At 36.9% G+C, this 14445-nt stretch overlaps 2 protein-coding genes across 2 annotated transcripts; one reads left to right on the forward strand and one right to left on the reverse strand.

Moving 5' to 3' along the window:
- Nucleotides 1-496: 496 nt before the first annotated feature.
- On the forward strand, nucleotides 497-2803 carry LOC123318401 (alpha-fibrinogenase albofibrase-like). Its single transcript, XM_044905012.1, has 4 exons — nucleotides 497-930; nucleotides 1497-1604; nucleotides 2256-2405; nucleotides 2552-2803. The coding sequence occupies exons 1-4, from the start codon at nucleotides 901-903 to the stop codon at nucleotides 2801-2803; spliced, it is 540 nt and encodes a 179-aa protein (XP_044760947.1). The 5' UTR covers nucleotides 497-900.
- Nucleotides 2804-3492: 689 nt separating this feature from the next.
- Nucleotides 3493-8684, reverse strand: LOC123319337 (inositol polyphosphate 1-phosphatase). Its single transcript, XM_044906251.1, has 4 exons — nucleotides 8198-8684; nucleotides 5760-6027; nucleotides 5221-5380; nucleotides 3493-4011 (listed from the first exon to the last, which is right to left on the reverse strand). The coding sequence occupies exons 1-4, from the start codon at nucleotides 8396-8398 to the stop codon at nucleotides 3573-3575; spliced, it is 1068 nt and encodes a 355-aa protein (XP_044762186.1). The 5' UTR covers nucleotides 8399-8684; the 3' UTR covers nucleotides 3493-3572.
- Nucleotides 8685-14445: the final 5761 nt, after the last annotated feature.

The following is a 14445-nucleotide window of genomic DNA, read 5'->3' on the forward strand; positions in this document are numbered from 1 at the left end:
ACATTCAGATTATGCCACGCTGGAGCAGAAAATAATCTGGGAGCAAGTAGAGCAGCTAACATGTGGCAAGTGCTTTCGCTGCGATTGGTGTGGTTGAAAAAAGTTTATTTGATGTGTTGTTCTGTAAATGGAACAATAAAGCTGGAGCGGCTTGTTTTATGAGGGAGATGAGGAAGTGCCTCACAGATAAATTAAGAACTTTACGAGTTTGAAATGTATTCAATTATTTATATGAAGAATTCAATGTCATCATCACCCAACAGACATTTGTAAACCTTAAATTCTGCAATATGTTATGGTTACATTGATAAACTGTATCCTAAAATTATGATAATAGATAATTCTTGAGTTTGAGAGGTAGCGATGAAATAACGAGCAATTTTTTGTATAATTAAAACGATCATTGATCAAAAATGAATATGTATACTTCAAGCATAGATATGACACACAAGCAACGATTTAATTGAGCTAAAGTCATGTCATTAATGATAATTTGGCTGCTAATCCAAACATCTACGAGTGAAACTCTGTTCGAAAAGGTCTATAATAAAAAGAGGCAACCAAGAATTGTAGGAGGATCAGAAGTTCAGCACAGGATCTTTTATCCATTTCAGGTGCAAGCAAATTCATAACTGCACGAAGAAAATCAGAGCCTTGTTCAAAATTAACTGCTCTTTATAGGTGTCTGTGAGGTATAAATCTCTACACATTTGCGGTGGTGCAATAGTACATGCTCGATTCATATTGACAGCAGCTCATTGCGCTTTTCATAACGAGAAGTTATTGAATCTCGAAGAATGTTCGATAGTTGTTGGCGATTTGACTGTTTATGAACCCAAAAATTCAACAATCTGGAGAAAGATCTGGAGAAGACATCAACATCCACGGTATTTTTCTACAATGATACAAAACGATATCGCTCTACTGGAGGTGAGAGACTATTGACTGATTTTCAGATCATCATTTTTCCTTCGTCATATCCTTCACACAGCGGTGATGAGGGAGACCCATCTCAGTAGCAGAAGAATGTAACAACCCTCTTACCAAACTATATAAACTATGTATATTGTGTACACGAGAATGGCAGAAAAAAGCGTTACCGCTGTTACTACCAACAAGGCAAAAATATAGAGAAGAACAAAATAGTAATGTGAATAAATCGCTCATCTATGTACAGGCTGGGCAAAGTTCGTTCTATTGTAGTTAGAAGGAAACGGATGACACATTATCTAGTTTTTTTTTTCCTGGGTAATCCAAATCTGAAAACAGAATCGGCCTAGATTTCTAGAGTTATGAACAAAAACTCAGAAATATGTCATCCGTTTTCTTCTAGCCGCTATTGTTCTTGGGATCACCTTACTACTTACTACACAACGATTTTTACTCACCCTGTACATTATTTGATCGAATATTGGCTTTGAACTATCTCTTCTCTACAGTATATTGAGATTGAGACTAGAAATGAATCTAACCATTATTGATGATATTCTCTTCAGCTTGGAGAACCTCTTGAAAACAATGCATTCATCAGACCAATAGCTCTATCATCGAAAGATCCGAAACCAGGAACGATTTGCAGAGTATCTGGATGGGGTTTAACGAAGGTAGTACCGATAACCCTGAAGGTGTTGATGAATTTGCAAGAAACTCTGTCCGACACTGCTGTCTACAGGGTCAGTCTTTGGCTCTTACAAATTTTTTAACAGTAGATTCTTCGGGTCGAAAGAAACACTGTTTTTCTTCACCATTTACTGTTGAGAAGCCATAAAAAAATTATTTTTAGTTGGTTTGGTTCTCACAAACGGTCCACGACCCTCAGATGTGTAGAGTCACAGATTTAGCTAGTCATTCTGAAGATAATTTTGTTTTTCCAGAGGTGCCACAGCTTCAAATAGCTATATCCCTTATATAGTATTGGAGGGAGGTGTTCCTTTTGACCGCAAAAATCTACTGTTAAAATATTTGTACGAGTCACTGACTCACCCTGTATATTATAAACGCAGGAGGCGTAAGTAGCCAAAGAGATAATTGGTACTCTTTGGTATCAGATATCATTGAATTTTTTACTGATATTCGATATCTACTACTTCAAAGAAAAAGAACTAGATATTTCTTATGGTGAACAAAAGTTGGTATGAAGTGGTTAGACAAATTTTCGTATTATCCTTCACTGACGATGAGCTTTCTTGCCAACCTATCAGCACCTTTTAAGTCAGTCGTCTGTTATGTTATGTAGAGATGCCTCATATTTTCAGGAAGGAGAAACAGTTCTCATTGCTCACCCTTATTTGAAAGAAATAGAGGTTTCAATACTTCCTTCTAAGGAATGCTTCCTATTCTTCTCTTGGATGTCTTTCGACAACTCAAAGATTTGCGGATTCAGTGAAAAGGGATGCCCAAACTTGGTAAGAATTCGTAAAGTCGACCCAATTTTTCTGAAGCTCTAGAGTGCAGGACGTGACAATGACTGAAAAACAGTCATGCTGAAAATTCATGAAAGAGTTCAGAAAATTCCTGATAAATGGAATAGAATTAATTAAAAAATTTTCAGGGTGACTCTGGTGGACCACTCATCTGTAAAGATCACTTATCAGGGGTGATTTCATTCGGTAGAATGCATCACTGTTTGGGTGCTGCAAACTGTTTTACCTCGACGCATTACCATCATAACTGGATACAGTATATAATTTCTCAGTCTGAGTATAAGCGAAGAAATGGTGATTATTTAACTTTCAAATTCATCGATATATTCAAATATTTCAATTTCTTTGTGAAATCATTGAAGAAATTCTTCATTTTTTGACGCTTATTCTCAGTGTGATAGAAAATAAATGTTGAAATTCAATGAACTTGTTTTTTTCTCTCTCTCGTTCTTAAGGATGATGTTTCTGTTTATTGTAGGCTACAGAATTAAAGAACGCACGTTTATAGTTAATAATCATGTGAACATATCATTTAGAATTAATTTATTAATGAAAATGACCCCCCTCTACTACGTAAGGCTTGATTATTTCACCTGATCACTGTGTTATCTTGTATGTCCAAAACATTTGAAATATAAGCCTGGCTTTGATGCCCAATGAACTTAGATCAGGTAACTGTATAGTCTTTCCGAGTTGAAGGAAGAACAGAAAGATGATTCGAACCCAACAAAGTTTATTGAAGAACAAAATAAGACAGCTCAGAACATCAGATAAATGACCTATTGGCTGATCTTCACATCAAATGACCCAAATGCTGTGTTTTTGTGAATTCAAAATTTAATCCGAGCTAATTGTAGATTAATTTTATTTATTGGCATACACAGTTCAATGTCAATAGTAGTTTCTTTCTGATAATTCACTATTTCTCTGAAGAAATACAGTAATAAATAAAAAGACATGGTAAAAAGCCGAATCTAGTGATAAGTGTTAGTGATTTGTACACAATATGAATTTTGTTTCTGCTTTCATTATTATTATTCCTAGGTTTGATATGGATTCAAATTGCCTAAACGAAATCAATACTTTATTGGTTGAAATAAGAACTACTTGTATACATAATGTGAAAATAATTGCAGGTACTAGTTATTGTCATTTTTCTTCTATAAAGTCTTCTAAAATCTCCGGCATCCTGAATGCAAGCAATCCTCCTCCATTACTAGTACCACTTTTACCTTCAACATCGTGAGGATATTTCAGGCTGACTATTCTATTTTCAAGAGCTTCCGAATAGCTTACAATATCACCACCAAGAGATTTCAGAATGGCTTGAGGACCACACGTGTCCCATTTGAAAGTTGTACTCTTGGATAAAACGTAGCAATCCCCTTGTCCTTTGATAACCTTGAGTATCTTATTGCCAGCACCAGGAGCTTCCTTGATGATATAACCTTTATTTATCAGCCGCGTCTTCACAGCTTCGTCTTCTGAACTGCTCAAATAAGCACAGTGACTTCTGGTTGGTGGAGTATTAAGGGAATTGATTTTGGTGGAATTGTAACTGACTCCCCAAGTACATTCGCCTTTCCAACTGAAAAATGAATTCAATAACCCTTTGATGATTCAGTGATGTTCAATTTGATAAACTTGCAGATGTGCCATAAATTATACAGGGTGTACTTGAAGGTGAGGCTTTTTTTCAACATAAGGTAGAACTGGTCAAAATGTATATGTATGTATATCACCTATACATACCTTTTAAAATGACAAAGTTGATAAAAAAATTTTGAATGATTACTGAAATAGATCCTAATTCGACCCTAGACCGTTTGTTAGCTGAATTATCGCAAAGCAGTGGGAAAAAACTCATCTCCTGATTCGACAATGTGGTAATGAAAATGGAAACTTCTCTCACCAATAAAATTCGTCTAAATTATTCACTAATTTTTTACTAATGGGCATCACAATCTTCTTGTTCGAACATTCCAACAATCGTCGTAAAAATGGGATGAAATGGGGAAACATCATGGCACTTTTTCAACATAACTAACATAAGCAGTTTCAAGAAACTGCCTCGATTTTCAACATTTTTTTTTCACCCTAAATTGCACGATACAACGATTATGATCCTCTCCAAAGTGACCTGATGCATCTAATCCGATGAACTTGTTACTGAACCATTCATTGTCCAGCCATATGTTTATGTTTTGTTTCGTTTTTACGATGCCGGAGTCACCTTCCACAGTCCTGTCCTTGAAAATCAATGAAATTTGCTCGAACTTCAAGGGGTTGTATCTCAGTCATCTTGGACAATTTTTGGTTAAGCCACTTATTTTGATGAGTTCTACTTTCTATCAAAAAAAGCCTCACCTTTGAAAACACCCTGTACATTTGTTATTTATGGCTACTAATCATAGTAACAATGCATGATTTGAGAAATACAATTACAAATGGGAAAAGGCTTTTGTATCAGCAATGACAACACTTACCCCCGGTTTCATAAAGCTCGATCGGGGAATCAACGCTTGATTGACAGATAAACGTCAATTTGTTTTCAATCAATAATTCCGTCATAAGAATTCGGAATTCAATTCTCGAATCAAATTATGATCTATATACATCTATTCAATGTTTCTAAATTGCTTCTTCTCAATATATGTAGGAATGAAAAAGTTTTAGTGATTTCGTTTTTGAAATCCAGTGACTGTCAAATCGTTGATCGGGCAGTAAGAGTTTTATGAAACCCGCTGTAAGTATATGAAAAACATAAGAATAAAATATTAAAGGGAAAAATCTATACCAGTTGTCGACATTAGAGCAGAATGGTTGATTGACAACTCCCAAAACAGCTTCGCCAGTTCCTATGTCATACGCTCCAATCAATATCGTCACACAGTTCAACCCGGATTGGCCCTCCCCACTGGAATCTTCACTAGCATTGATATATTCCGCTGTGGAATCTGAAAAAACAAACTGTCGTTGTTATTTTTGGAAATATTGGAAAAATATTTTTCTGCCAGACAAGCAGAGTTGTTCTAATTCATTACCAAGCCGGTTGAACAACCTTATGGTCGTTAATTTAAAAATGCGTGTGAAGTCTGTGGTCTTGACCTCAAAGCTTTCCTCAGATTTTTGGCTGCATTTAGTGTTCTATGAGAATCTCAAGGACATTTTTGTTTTTGTTCATCAAGGATCTCTAAATAAACGAACGAAGTCACAATTCAAAATGCTAATCGATATGTCCGAGCATATTCATAACAAAAAACTGTGTTTGATTTGCTGAATTTATTCCGAGTCAGACACTCTCACTGTGTAGAACTGTAGAATCTTCATACTCACCTATCGGGTCTATCCATATTCCAATCTCCTGAAGGTCCATCCACCAGTCATATTCTACCCTCTTCGTGTTAACGTCTCGAATATCAACGTGTCTATGTACCTCTTCCGCCAGAAGATATGCTGCTGTCGAATCTCCATTCAGTATAATTCTCAATAAATCGGCAGTTTCCTGAAGAGTTTTCTTGATTTCTACAGTAATCTCTTGACCCAGTGTGTTACGAAATGTGTTGTTCTCTTCCCCTCTAACCCTTTCTGCAATCCCTGGAAACTGAACATTCCAAAACAGTTCGAATCGTTGTTGTGTCAAAGCGAAATGAAAAACAGGCAAAAGGTTGATGATATCAGGGAAAGGAAACACAGGGCTTTCGTTAAAGAGCAGGTAAACAAATCAAAAAACAGAATGGAAGTGGAGTACCAAGAATGAATAAAGAAAAATGTATAACAACGTCAAGCACCATTGCAAAATTATAACGAAGCAGCTCTGCGCCAAGCTAGTCGACTACTTCGGTGTCTAGCTCACTTGATGGTTTTTTCTCGTCTTCGTCACAAATTGAAGCAGCTTTACCCAGCTTAATCTATGATAATCAAATGCGAATTGTATACATAGAAAACACAAATATCGCTTTTTCACTTTTTTGTGAGACCAGACGATAACTCAAGAACCACTCTGTAGATGTGGTTGAAAAACTGATCGTTCCTCATCCTGACTCAAATGAATATATTCCTAGAAAGTCTCTGCAATAACTTCATTGATACAGGGTGTGGAGTTTCCTAAGTAACTTAGTAATTTGCTACAATTTTGTTTCCTTATAGAAACGAATTTTGATTAATGTTATCCTCATTCAAGTCAACCAGGCTCGAACTTATAACCAGGAAATTGATTTCCACTGTGTTTCCTTCTAAATTTTCTTCCCTATTTCCTAAACCTAAATGAGATTCACTTGTGTATACTGCTGTACTCTCTCTATAAACATATATACGAAGCTTTAGGCCTTAGACTAAATATCGACAAAACCAAAATCCTGATAAGTACCCCAGAAAGCGTTCAAACAGATATCAGCCTGGAGAATGAAACCTTAGAACAGGTCGAGCAGTTCAAATACTTGGAAAGCTTCATGAATACTAGCGCTAACCTAGACATGGAAATATACAACCGTATCAATTCGGCATCACGGGCATTCTGGAAGCTAAAGGTCGGAGTCTTTCAAAATCACGACCTCAATCTGAAGACCAAGACAGCTGTTTAGCAGCATGAACAAACGCAACAACGTCATCTAAGACAGATAATGCACATCAGAAGGTTCCACAAAGTTTCGAATGCAGAAGTCTTGCAACGCGCGAGTTGTACAACAATTGAGACTCAAGTAACGAGAGCCCGACTCAGATGGAGCGGCCACATTCTGAGGATGCAAGGCACAAGACTCCCCAAAATAGCTCTGTATGGCAAATTGGCAGAGGGAGACCGGAAACCAGGAGGCCAGTAATAGCGGTTTAAGGATACACTACATCAATCCCTAAAATCAATTAATGCCAATCATAACTGGGAACAACTAGCGTTAGACAGGTCACAGTGGAGGTCTTTGGTCCACAGTTATAATGGAGACTCGAGAAGAATACAGCGGCTGCCAGATATGGTTGGTGACTATCCATGCCCGGAGTGTGGAAGGATCTGTAGGTCACGGTTGGGTCTCTTCAGTCACAGGAGGGCACACAGTCGCAAGTCGGTAGCCCCAAGAAATTATAAGTCTGTTCTTTTTTATGTCTTTTTGTAGATTAATTCCCGGTAACGGGATACAGCAACGAAATGAAATGAAAAATGAAACTGCTGTACTACCGTTTAGGGTGGCGTTCCTATCGATATCTATAGGTACAGAATTGCTGGTGCTTGATGCTACCATGAATACGCAGATTAACATGGAACAAGTAATTGATTATTCCTTTGTTTCATGCTGCTATTGAGCCAAATTTCTCACGAAAGTTGACAATGAGCGTGTAACAATTGAAGCACTAGAAATTCATGGTAGTCTGCATTTGGCCATGCCTCCTCGCTAGCCAAACCTCAATCCCATCGAACACGCTTGGGATCAGCTTTAAAAGGAGCTTTAGTTTCTCATTAACCACCTTCACAAACACTTAAAGAAAACTTTTAGCGCAACGCTGGAGGGAAATTGATAAACGATCGAAAACTTTGTCAGGATTTTGTTGATATTCGAGTAGAAATTTTTACTGCGAATACTTCAAATAAATTTTTACCTGGAACTGCGAAACTCATGAAGAAATGGGTTAAAGAATGAGTTAGATGATTTAGATATTATCATTATTCGAAGAAATGGTGAAAAAATGATGGAAAATTTCGTAACAGTCCCAAATGTCTGAGTTCAAATAACGCTGAATATAAAAGCCGATGGACATTAACTTAAAGCTAACAAGTGACATACCCGCAACTCCAAGAAATACTTGATCATCTGCTGTATCAAAACGTCCGCCAATGTTTTGAAATCGTCCACGAACCTCGGATTAGCCTCGTCCGGTTTCTTCTGCTCTACCAGCAGCCTGAAGAGGTGCTCATCCTTCCTGATCAGCCTGGCTATCCTTGCCGCTTTTTCCGATAGAACGATCAGGTTTTCCAAAAGGTCCATCTCGACGACGCTCGGAGCCGAAACATTTACCAGCCAATATCTCGGTTCATGTCATCCGCCGGCATCTACAGTCGTGATTAAACTGAGTAAATACCGTCCGTTCCTTTGTAATCTTATTCCGTGATGTCACTTTTATGGGATTAGGTCGCGGTTTTGACGTAAATGCACGTTTATTTACATGTGTGCTGTAATAGAGTTGAGTTTTGTAATCGCATCGGCAATTCCTGTATTGTTACTGCCGTAGCCGGTAGCCATATCGGCTGGCGACTTTGGCCGAAGAGATATCGAATTTGTATTTCGGTAGAAAGCGGAAACTGGCCAGAGCGCATGTAGGTGCGGACGGATTTCTGATCGGAAACTGATTGTTTTGGAGAAATCGAAAATGTGGGTGCAGTCTATAATTAATCGGACTAGTTACGAGGAAATATCGAATCCGGTTGTGATAATATGTATTTCGGTTCTTAGCATGTTGAGGGCTGGTGCGCACTGTTCAATCGGCGCGCTCTGAGAAGCGCCGCGTTTTGTTGATGTGAACGCATCCTTTGAATTAATTTCGAGATTTATTACTAGAAGAGTTGCTCTTTTAAAAATAGCATATCACTTTTAGATCTACGATGATTTTTCTCGGAGAAAAACTACTCGCAAGTTGACCTTCGAAAAATTCCGAAAAAGTTGGGTTCAGTTAAAACTCCCTCAAGACCGAACGGTTGCGCCGAGATGGATGAACTTTTCAGATTTATCACTATAAGAATAGCTCTATCAGAATATGTAACACATTTAGATCTACGATGATTATCCAAGAAGAAAAACTACTCGCAATCTGACCTTCGAAAAATTCCCAAAAAGTTGGGTTCAGTTAAAACTTCCTCAAGACCGAACGGTTGCGCCGGGATGGATGAAATGTCGGGATTTATCACTATGAAGGTTGCTTCTTCAGATAATGTATCATGTTTAAATCTACTATGATTTTTCTGCTAGGTACAACCTAACTCGAAAGTTGAATAATGGAAAAATTCAAAATTTGATTTTCTGGTAAACGGTGTTAGATATACGAATGTTTGGTGAGCAAATGTAGGTTTTCGAACACGCTGCATATATTGCGAGCAATTTCGAAAGCCTATCTCTCTTCGTTTAGATTTTCATCTTGGAAATGGCATTTTTCGAAAATTTGCAAATTTCAATCTGCGATATCTCCTGTTATATTCGTCTGATCGAATTGGGATTTCCGGTTATATAATCAGCGTTGCCTAGGCTTCCACCCTAGCACAAAAACTCGATTTCGAAAATCTCGATTTTTTGGGTCAAAAATGAGCAAGGGGTTAGACCCCCCCTAAAATGACCTATTTGATACTCTGTCTGAAAATTAGGATGTTCCATTACTATCCTAAGATATGGAGTGCATAGAATTTGTTTTGAAGATTCTAGAAAACCAAATAGTTGACGATTCAATAGAGAATTGCTTTCCAGAGAGCTCTTCGAAGTCAACTCGAAAATGAAAAGTGAAAAAACAAAAAACATTATTTTCTCCTAAACAGGGCCAAATATTTGAAATTTTGGTATGAAAATATAGGTTTTCGAACACGCTGAATCTATTGCGAGTATTTTCGAAAGCCTATCTGCCTCCGTTTAGATTTTCATCTTGGAAATGGCATTTTTCAAAAATTTGCGAATTTCAATCTGCGATATCTCCTGTTATATTCGTCTGATCGAATTGGGATTTCCGGTTATATAATCAGCGTTGCCTAGGCTTCCACCCTAGCACAAAAACTCGATTTTGAAAATCTCGATTTTTTGGGTCAAAAATGAGCAAGGGGTTAGACCCCCCTAAAATGACCTATTTGGTACTCTGTCTGAAAATTAGGATGTTCCATTACTATCCTAGGATATGGAGTGCATAGAATTTGTTTTGAAGATTCTAGAAAACCAAATAGTTGACTATTCAATAGAGAATTGCACTCCAGAGAGCTCTTCGAAGTCAACTCGAAAATGAAAAGTGAAAAAACAAAAAACATTATTTTCTCCTAAACAGGGCCAGATATTTGAAATTTTAGTATGAAAATATAGGTTTTCTAACACGCTGAATCTATTGCGAGTATTTTCGAAAGCCTATCTGCCTTCGTTTAGATTTTCATCTTGGAAATGGCATTTTTCAAAAATTTCAATCTGCGATATCTCCTGTTATATTCGTCTGATCGAATTGGGATTTCCGGTTATATAATCAGCGTTGCCTAGGCTTCCACCCTAGCACAAAAACTCGATTTTGAAAATCTCGATTTTTTGGGTCAAAAATGAGCAAGGGGTTAGACCCCCTAAAATGACCTATTTGGTACTCTGTCTGAAAATTAGGATGTTCCATTACTATCCTAGGATATGGAGTGCATAGAATTTGTTTTGAAGATTCTAGAAAACCAAATAGTTGACGATTCAATAGAGAATTGCTTTCCAGAGAGCTCTTCGAAGTCAACTCGAAAATGAAAAATGAAAAAACAAAAAACATTATTTTCTCCTAAACAGGGCCAAATAATTGAAATTTTGGTATTAAAATATAGGTTTTCGAACACGCTGAATCTATTGCGAGTATTTTCGAAAGCCTATCTGCCTCCGTTTAGATTTTCATCTTGGAAATGGCATTTTTCAAAAATTTGCGAATTTCAATCTGCGATATCTCCTGTTATATTCGTCTGATCGAATTGGGATTTCCGGTTATATAATCAGCGTTGCCTAGGCTTCCACCCTAGCACAAAAACTCGATTTTGAAAATCTCGATTTTTTGGGTCAAAAATGAGCAAGGGGTTAGACCCCCCTAAAATGACTTATTTGATACTCTGTCTGAAAATTAGGATGTTCCATTACTATCCTAGGATATGGAGTGCATAGAATTTGTTTTGAAGATTCTAGAAAACCAAATAGTTGACGATTCAATAGAGAATTGCTTTCCAGAGAGCTCTTCGAAGTCAACTCGAAAATGAAAAGTGAAAAAACAAAAAACATTATTTTCTCCTAAACAGGGCCAAATATTTGAAATTTTGGTATGAAAATATAGGTTTTCGAACACGCTGAATCTATTGCGAGTATTTTCGAAAGCCTATCTGCGTCCGTTTAGATTTTCATCTTGGAAATGGCATTTTTCAAAAATTTGCGAATTTCAATCTGCGATATCTCCTGTTATATTCGTCTGATCGAATTGGGATTTCCGGTTATATAATCAGCGTTGCCTAGGCTTCCACCCTAGCACAAAAACTCGATTTTGAAAATCTCGATTTTTTGGGTCAAAAATGAGCAAGGGGTTAGACCCCCCTAAAATGACCTATTTGGTACTCTGTCTGAAAATTAGGATGTTCCATTACTATCCTAGGATATGGAGTGCATAGAATTTGTTTTGAAGATTCTAGAAAACCAAATAGTTGATGATTCAATAGAGAATTGCACTCCAGAGAGCTCTTCGAAGTCAACTCGAAAGTGAAAAGTGAAAAAACAAAAAACATTATTTTCTCCTAAACAGGGCCAGATATTTGAAATTTTAGTATGAAAATATAGGTTTTCTAACACGCTGAATCTATTGCGAGTATTTTCGAAAGCCTATCTGCCTCCGTTTAGATTTTCATCTTGGAAATGGCATTTTTCAAAAATTTGCGAATTTCAATCTGCGATATCTCCTGTTATATTCGTCTGATCGAATTGGGATTTCCGGTTATATAATCAGCGTTGCCTAGGCTTCCACCCTAGCACAAAAACTCGATTTTGAAAATCTCGATTTTTTGGGTCAAAAATGAGCAAGGGGTTAGACCCCCCTAAAATGACCTATTTGGTACTCTGTCTGAAAATTAGGATGTTCCATTACTATCCTAGGATATGGAGTGCATAGAATTTGTTTTGAAGATTCTAGAAACCAAATAGTTGACGATTCAATAGAGAATTGCTTTCCAGAGAGCTCTTCGAAGTCAACTCGAAAGTGAAAAGTGAAAAAACAAAAAACATTATTTTCTCCTAAACAGGGCCAGATATTTGAAATTTTGGTATGAAAATATAGGTTTTCGAACACGCTGAATCTATTGCGAGTAATTTCGAAAGCCTATCTGCCTTCGTTTAGATTTTCATCTTGGAAATGGCATTTTTCAAAAATTTGCAAATTTCAATCTGCGATATCTCCTGTTATATTCGTCTGATCGAATTGGGATTTCCGGTTATATAATCAGCGTTGCCTAGGCTTCCACCCTAGCACAAAAACTCGATTTTGAAAATCTCGATTTTTTGGGTCAAAAATGAGCAAGGGGTTAGACCCCCCTAAAATGACCTATTTGGTACTCTGTCTGAAAATTAGGATGTTCCATTACTATCCTAGGATATGGAGTGCATAGAATTTGTTTTGAAGATTCTAGAAAACCAAATAGTTGAGGATTCAATAGAGAATTGCACTCCAGAGAGCTCTTCGAAGTCAACTCGAAAGTGAAAAGTGAAAAAACAAAAAACATTATTTTCTCCTAAACAGGGCCAGATATTTGAAATTTTGGTATGAAAATATAGGTTTTCGAACACGCTGAATCTATTGCGAGTAATTTCGAAAGCCTATCTCTCTTTGTTTAGATTTTCATCTTGGAAATGGCATTTTTCAAAAATTTGCAAATTTCAATCTGCGATATCTCCTGTTATATTCGTCTGATCGAATTGGGATTTCCGGTTATATAATCAGCGTTGCCTAGGCTTCCACCCTAGCACAAAAACTCGATTTTGAAAATCTCGAAATCTCGATTTTTTGGGTCAAAAATGAGCAAGGGGTTAGACCCCCCTAAAATGACCTATTTGGTACTCTGTCTGAAAATTAGGATGTTCCATTACTATCCTAGGATATGGAGTGCATAGAATTTGTTTTGAAGATTCTAGAAAACCAAACAGTTGATGATTCAATAGAGAATTGAACTCCAGAGAGCTCTTCGAAGTCAGCTCGAAAGTGAAAAGTGAAAAAACAAAAAACATTATTTTCTCCTAAACAGGGCCAGATATTTGAAATTTTAGTATGAAAATATAGGTTTTCTAACACGCTGAATCTATTGCGAGTATTTTCGAAAGCCTATCTGCCTTCGTTTAGATTTTCATCTTGGAAATGGCATTTTTCAAAAATTTCAATCTGCGATATCTCCTGTTATATTCGTCTGATCGAATTGGGATTTCCGGTTATATAATCAGCGTTGCCTAGGCTTCCACCCTAGCACAAAAACTCGATTTTGAAAATCTCGATTTTTTGGGTCAAAAATGAGCAAGGGGTTAGACCCCCTAAAATGACCTATTTGGTACTCTGTCTGAAAATTAGGATGTTCCATTACTATCCTAGGATATGGAGTGCATAGAATTTGTTTTGAAGATTCTAGAAAACCAAATAGTTGACGATTCAATAGAGAATTGCTTTCCAGAGAGCTCTTCGAAGTCAACTCGAAAATGAAAAGTGAAAAAACAAAAAACATTATTTTCTCCTAAACAGGGCCAAATATTTGAAATTTTGGTATTAAAATATAGGTTTTCGAACACGCTGAATCTATTGCGAGTATTTTCGAAAGCCTATCTGCCTCCGTTTAGATTTTCATCTTGGAAATGGCATTTTTCAAAAATTTGCGAATTTCAATCTGCGATATCTCCTGTTATATTCGTCTGATCGAATTGGGATTTCCGGTTATATAATCAGCGTTGCCTAGGCTTCCACCCTAGCACAAAAACTCGATTTTGAAAATCTCGATTTTTTGGGTCAAAAATGAGCAAGGGGTTAGACCCCCTAAAATGACCTATTTGATACTCTGTCTGAAAATTAGGATGTTCCATTACTATCCTAGGATATGGAGTGCATAGAATTTGTTTTGAAGATTCTAGAAAACCAAATAGTTGACGATTCAATAGAGAATTGCTTTCCAGAGAGCTCTTCGAAGTCAACTCGAAAATGAAAAGTGAAAAAACATAAAACATTATTTTCTCCTAAACAGGGCCAAATATTTGAAATTTTGGTATGAAAATATATAAGTTTTCGAACACGCTGAATCTATTGCGAGTATTTTCGAAAG

Source organism: Coccinella septempunctata, chromosome 8 (assembly GCF_907165205.1).
Source record: "Coccinella septempunctata chromosome 8, icCocSept1.1, whole genome shotgun sequence".
Taxonomy (NCBI): domain Eukaryota; kingdom Metazoa; phylum Arthropoda; class Insecta; order Coleoptera; family Coccinellidae; genus Coccinella; species Coccinella septempunctata.

What these genes read in the sequence shown, in the direction of transcription:
- LOC123318401 (XM_044905012.1), top strand. Translation starts at nt 901, where the DNA reads ATGATACAAAACGATATCGCTCTACTGGAG. An exon ending in ACGATATCGCTCTACTGGAG is followed by an intron (nt 931 to 1,496) that starts GTGAGAGACTAT and finishes TATTCTCTTCAG; the next exon opens with CTTGGAGAACCTCTTGAAAA. An exon ending in CTGGATGGGGTTTAACGAAG is followed by an intron (nt 1,605 to 2,255) that starts GTAGTACCGATA and finishes TCATATTTTCAG; the next exon opens with GAAGGAGAAACAGTTCTCAT.
- LOC123319337 (XM_044906251.1), bottom strand. Translation starts at nt 8,398, where the DNA reads ATGGACCTTTTGGAAAACCTGATCGTTCTATCGGAAAAAGCGGCAAGG. An exon ending in AGTATTTCTTGGAGTTGCGG is followed by an intron (nt 6,028 to 8,197) that starts GTATGTCACTTG and finishes TGGAATGTTCAG; the next exon opens with TTTCCAGGGATTGCAGAAAG. An exon ending in AATATGGATAGACCCGATAG is followed by an intron (nt 5,381 to 5,759) that starts GTGAGTATGAAG and finishes TTGTTTTTTCAG; the next exon opens with ATTCCACAGCGGAATATATC.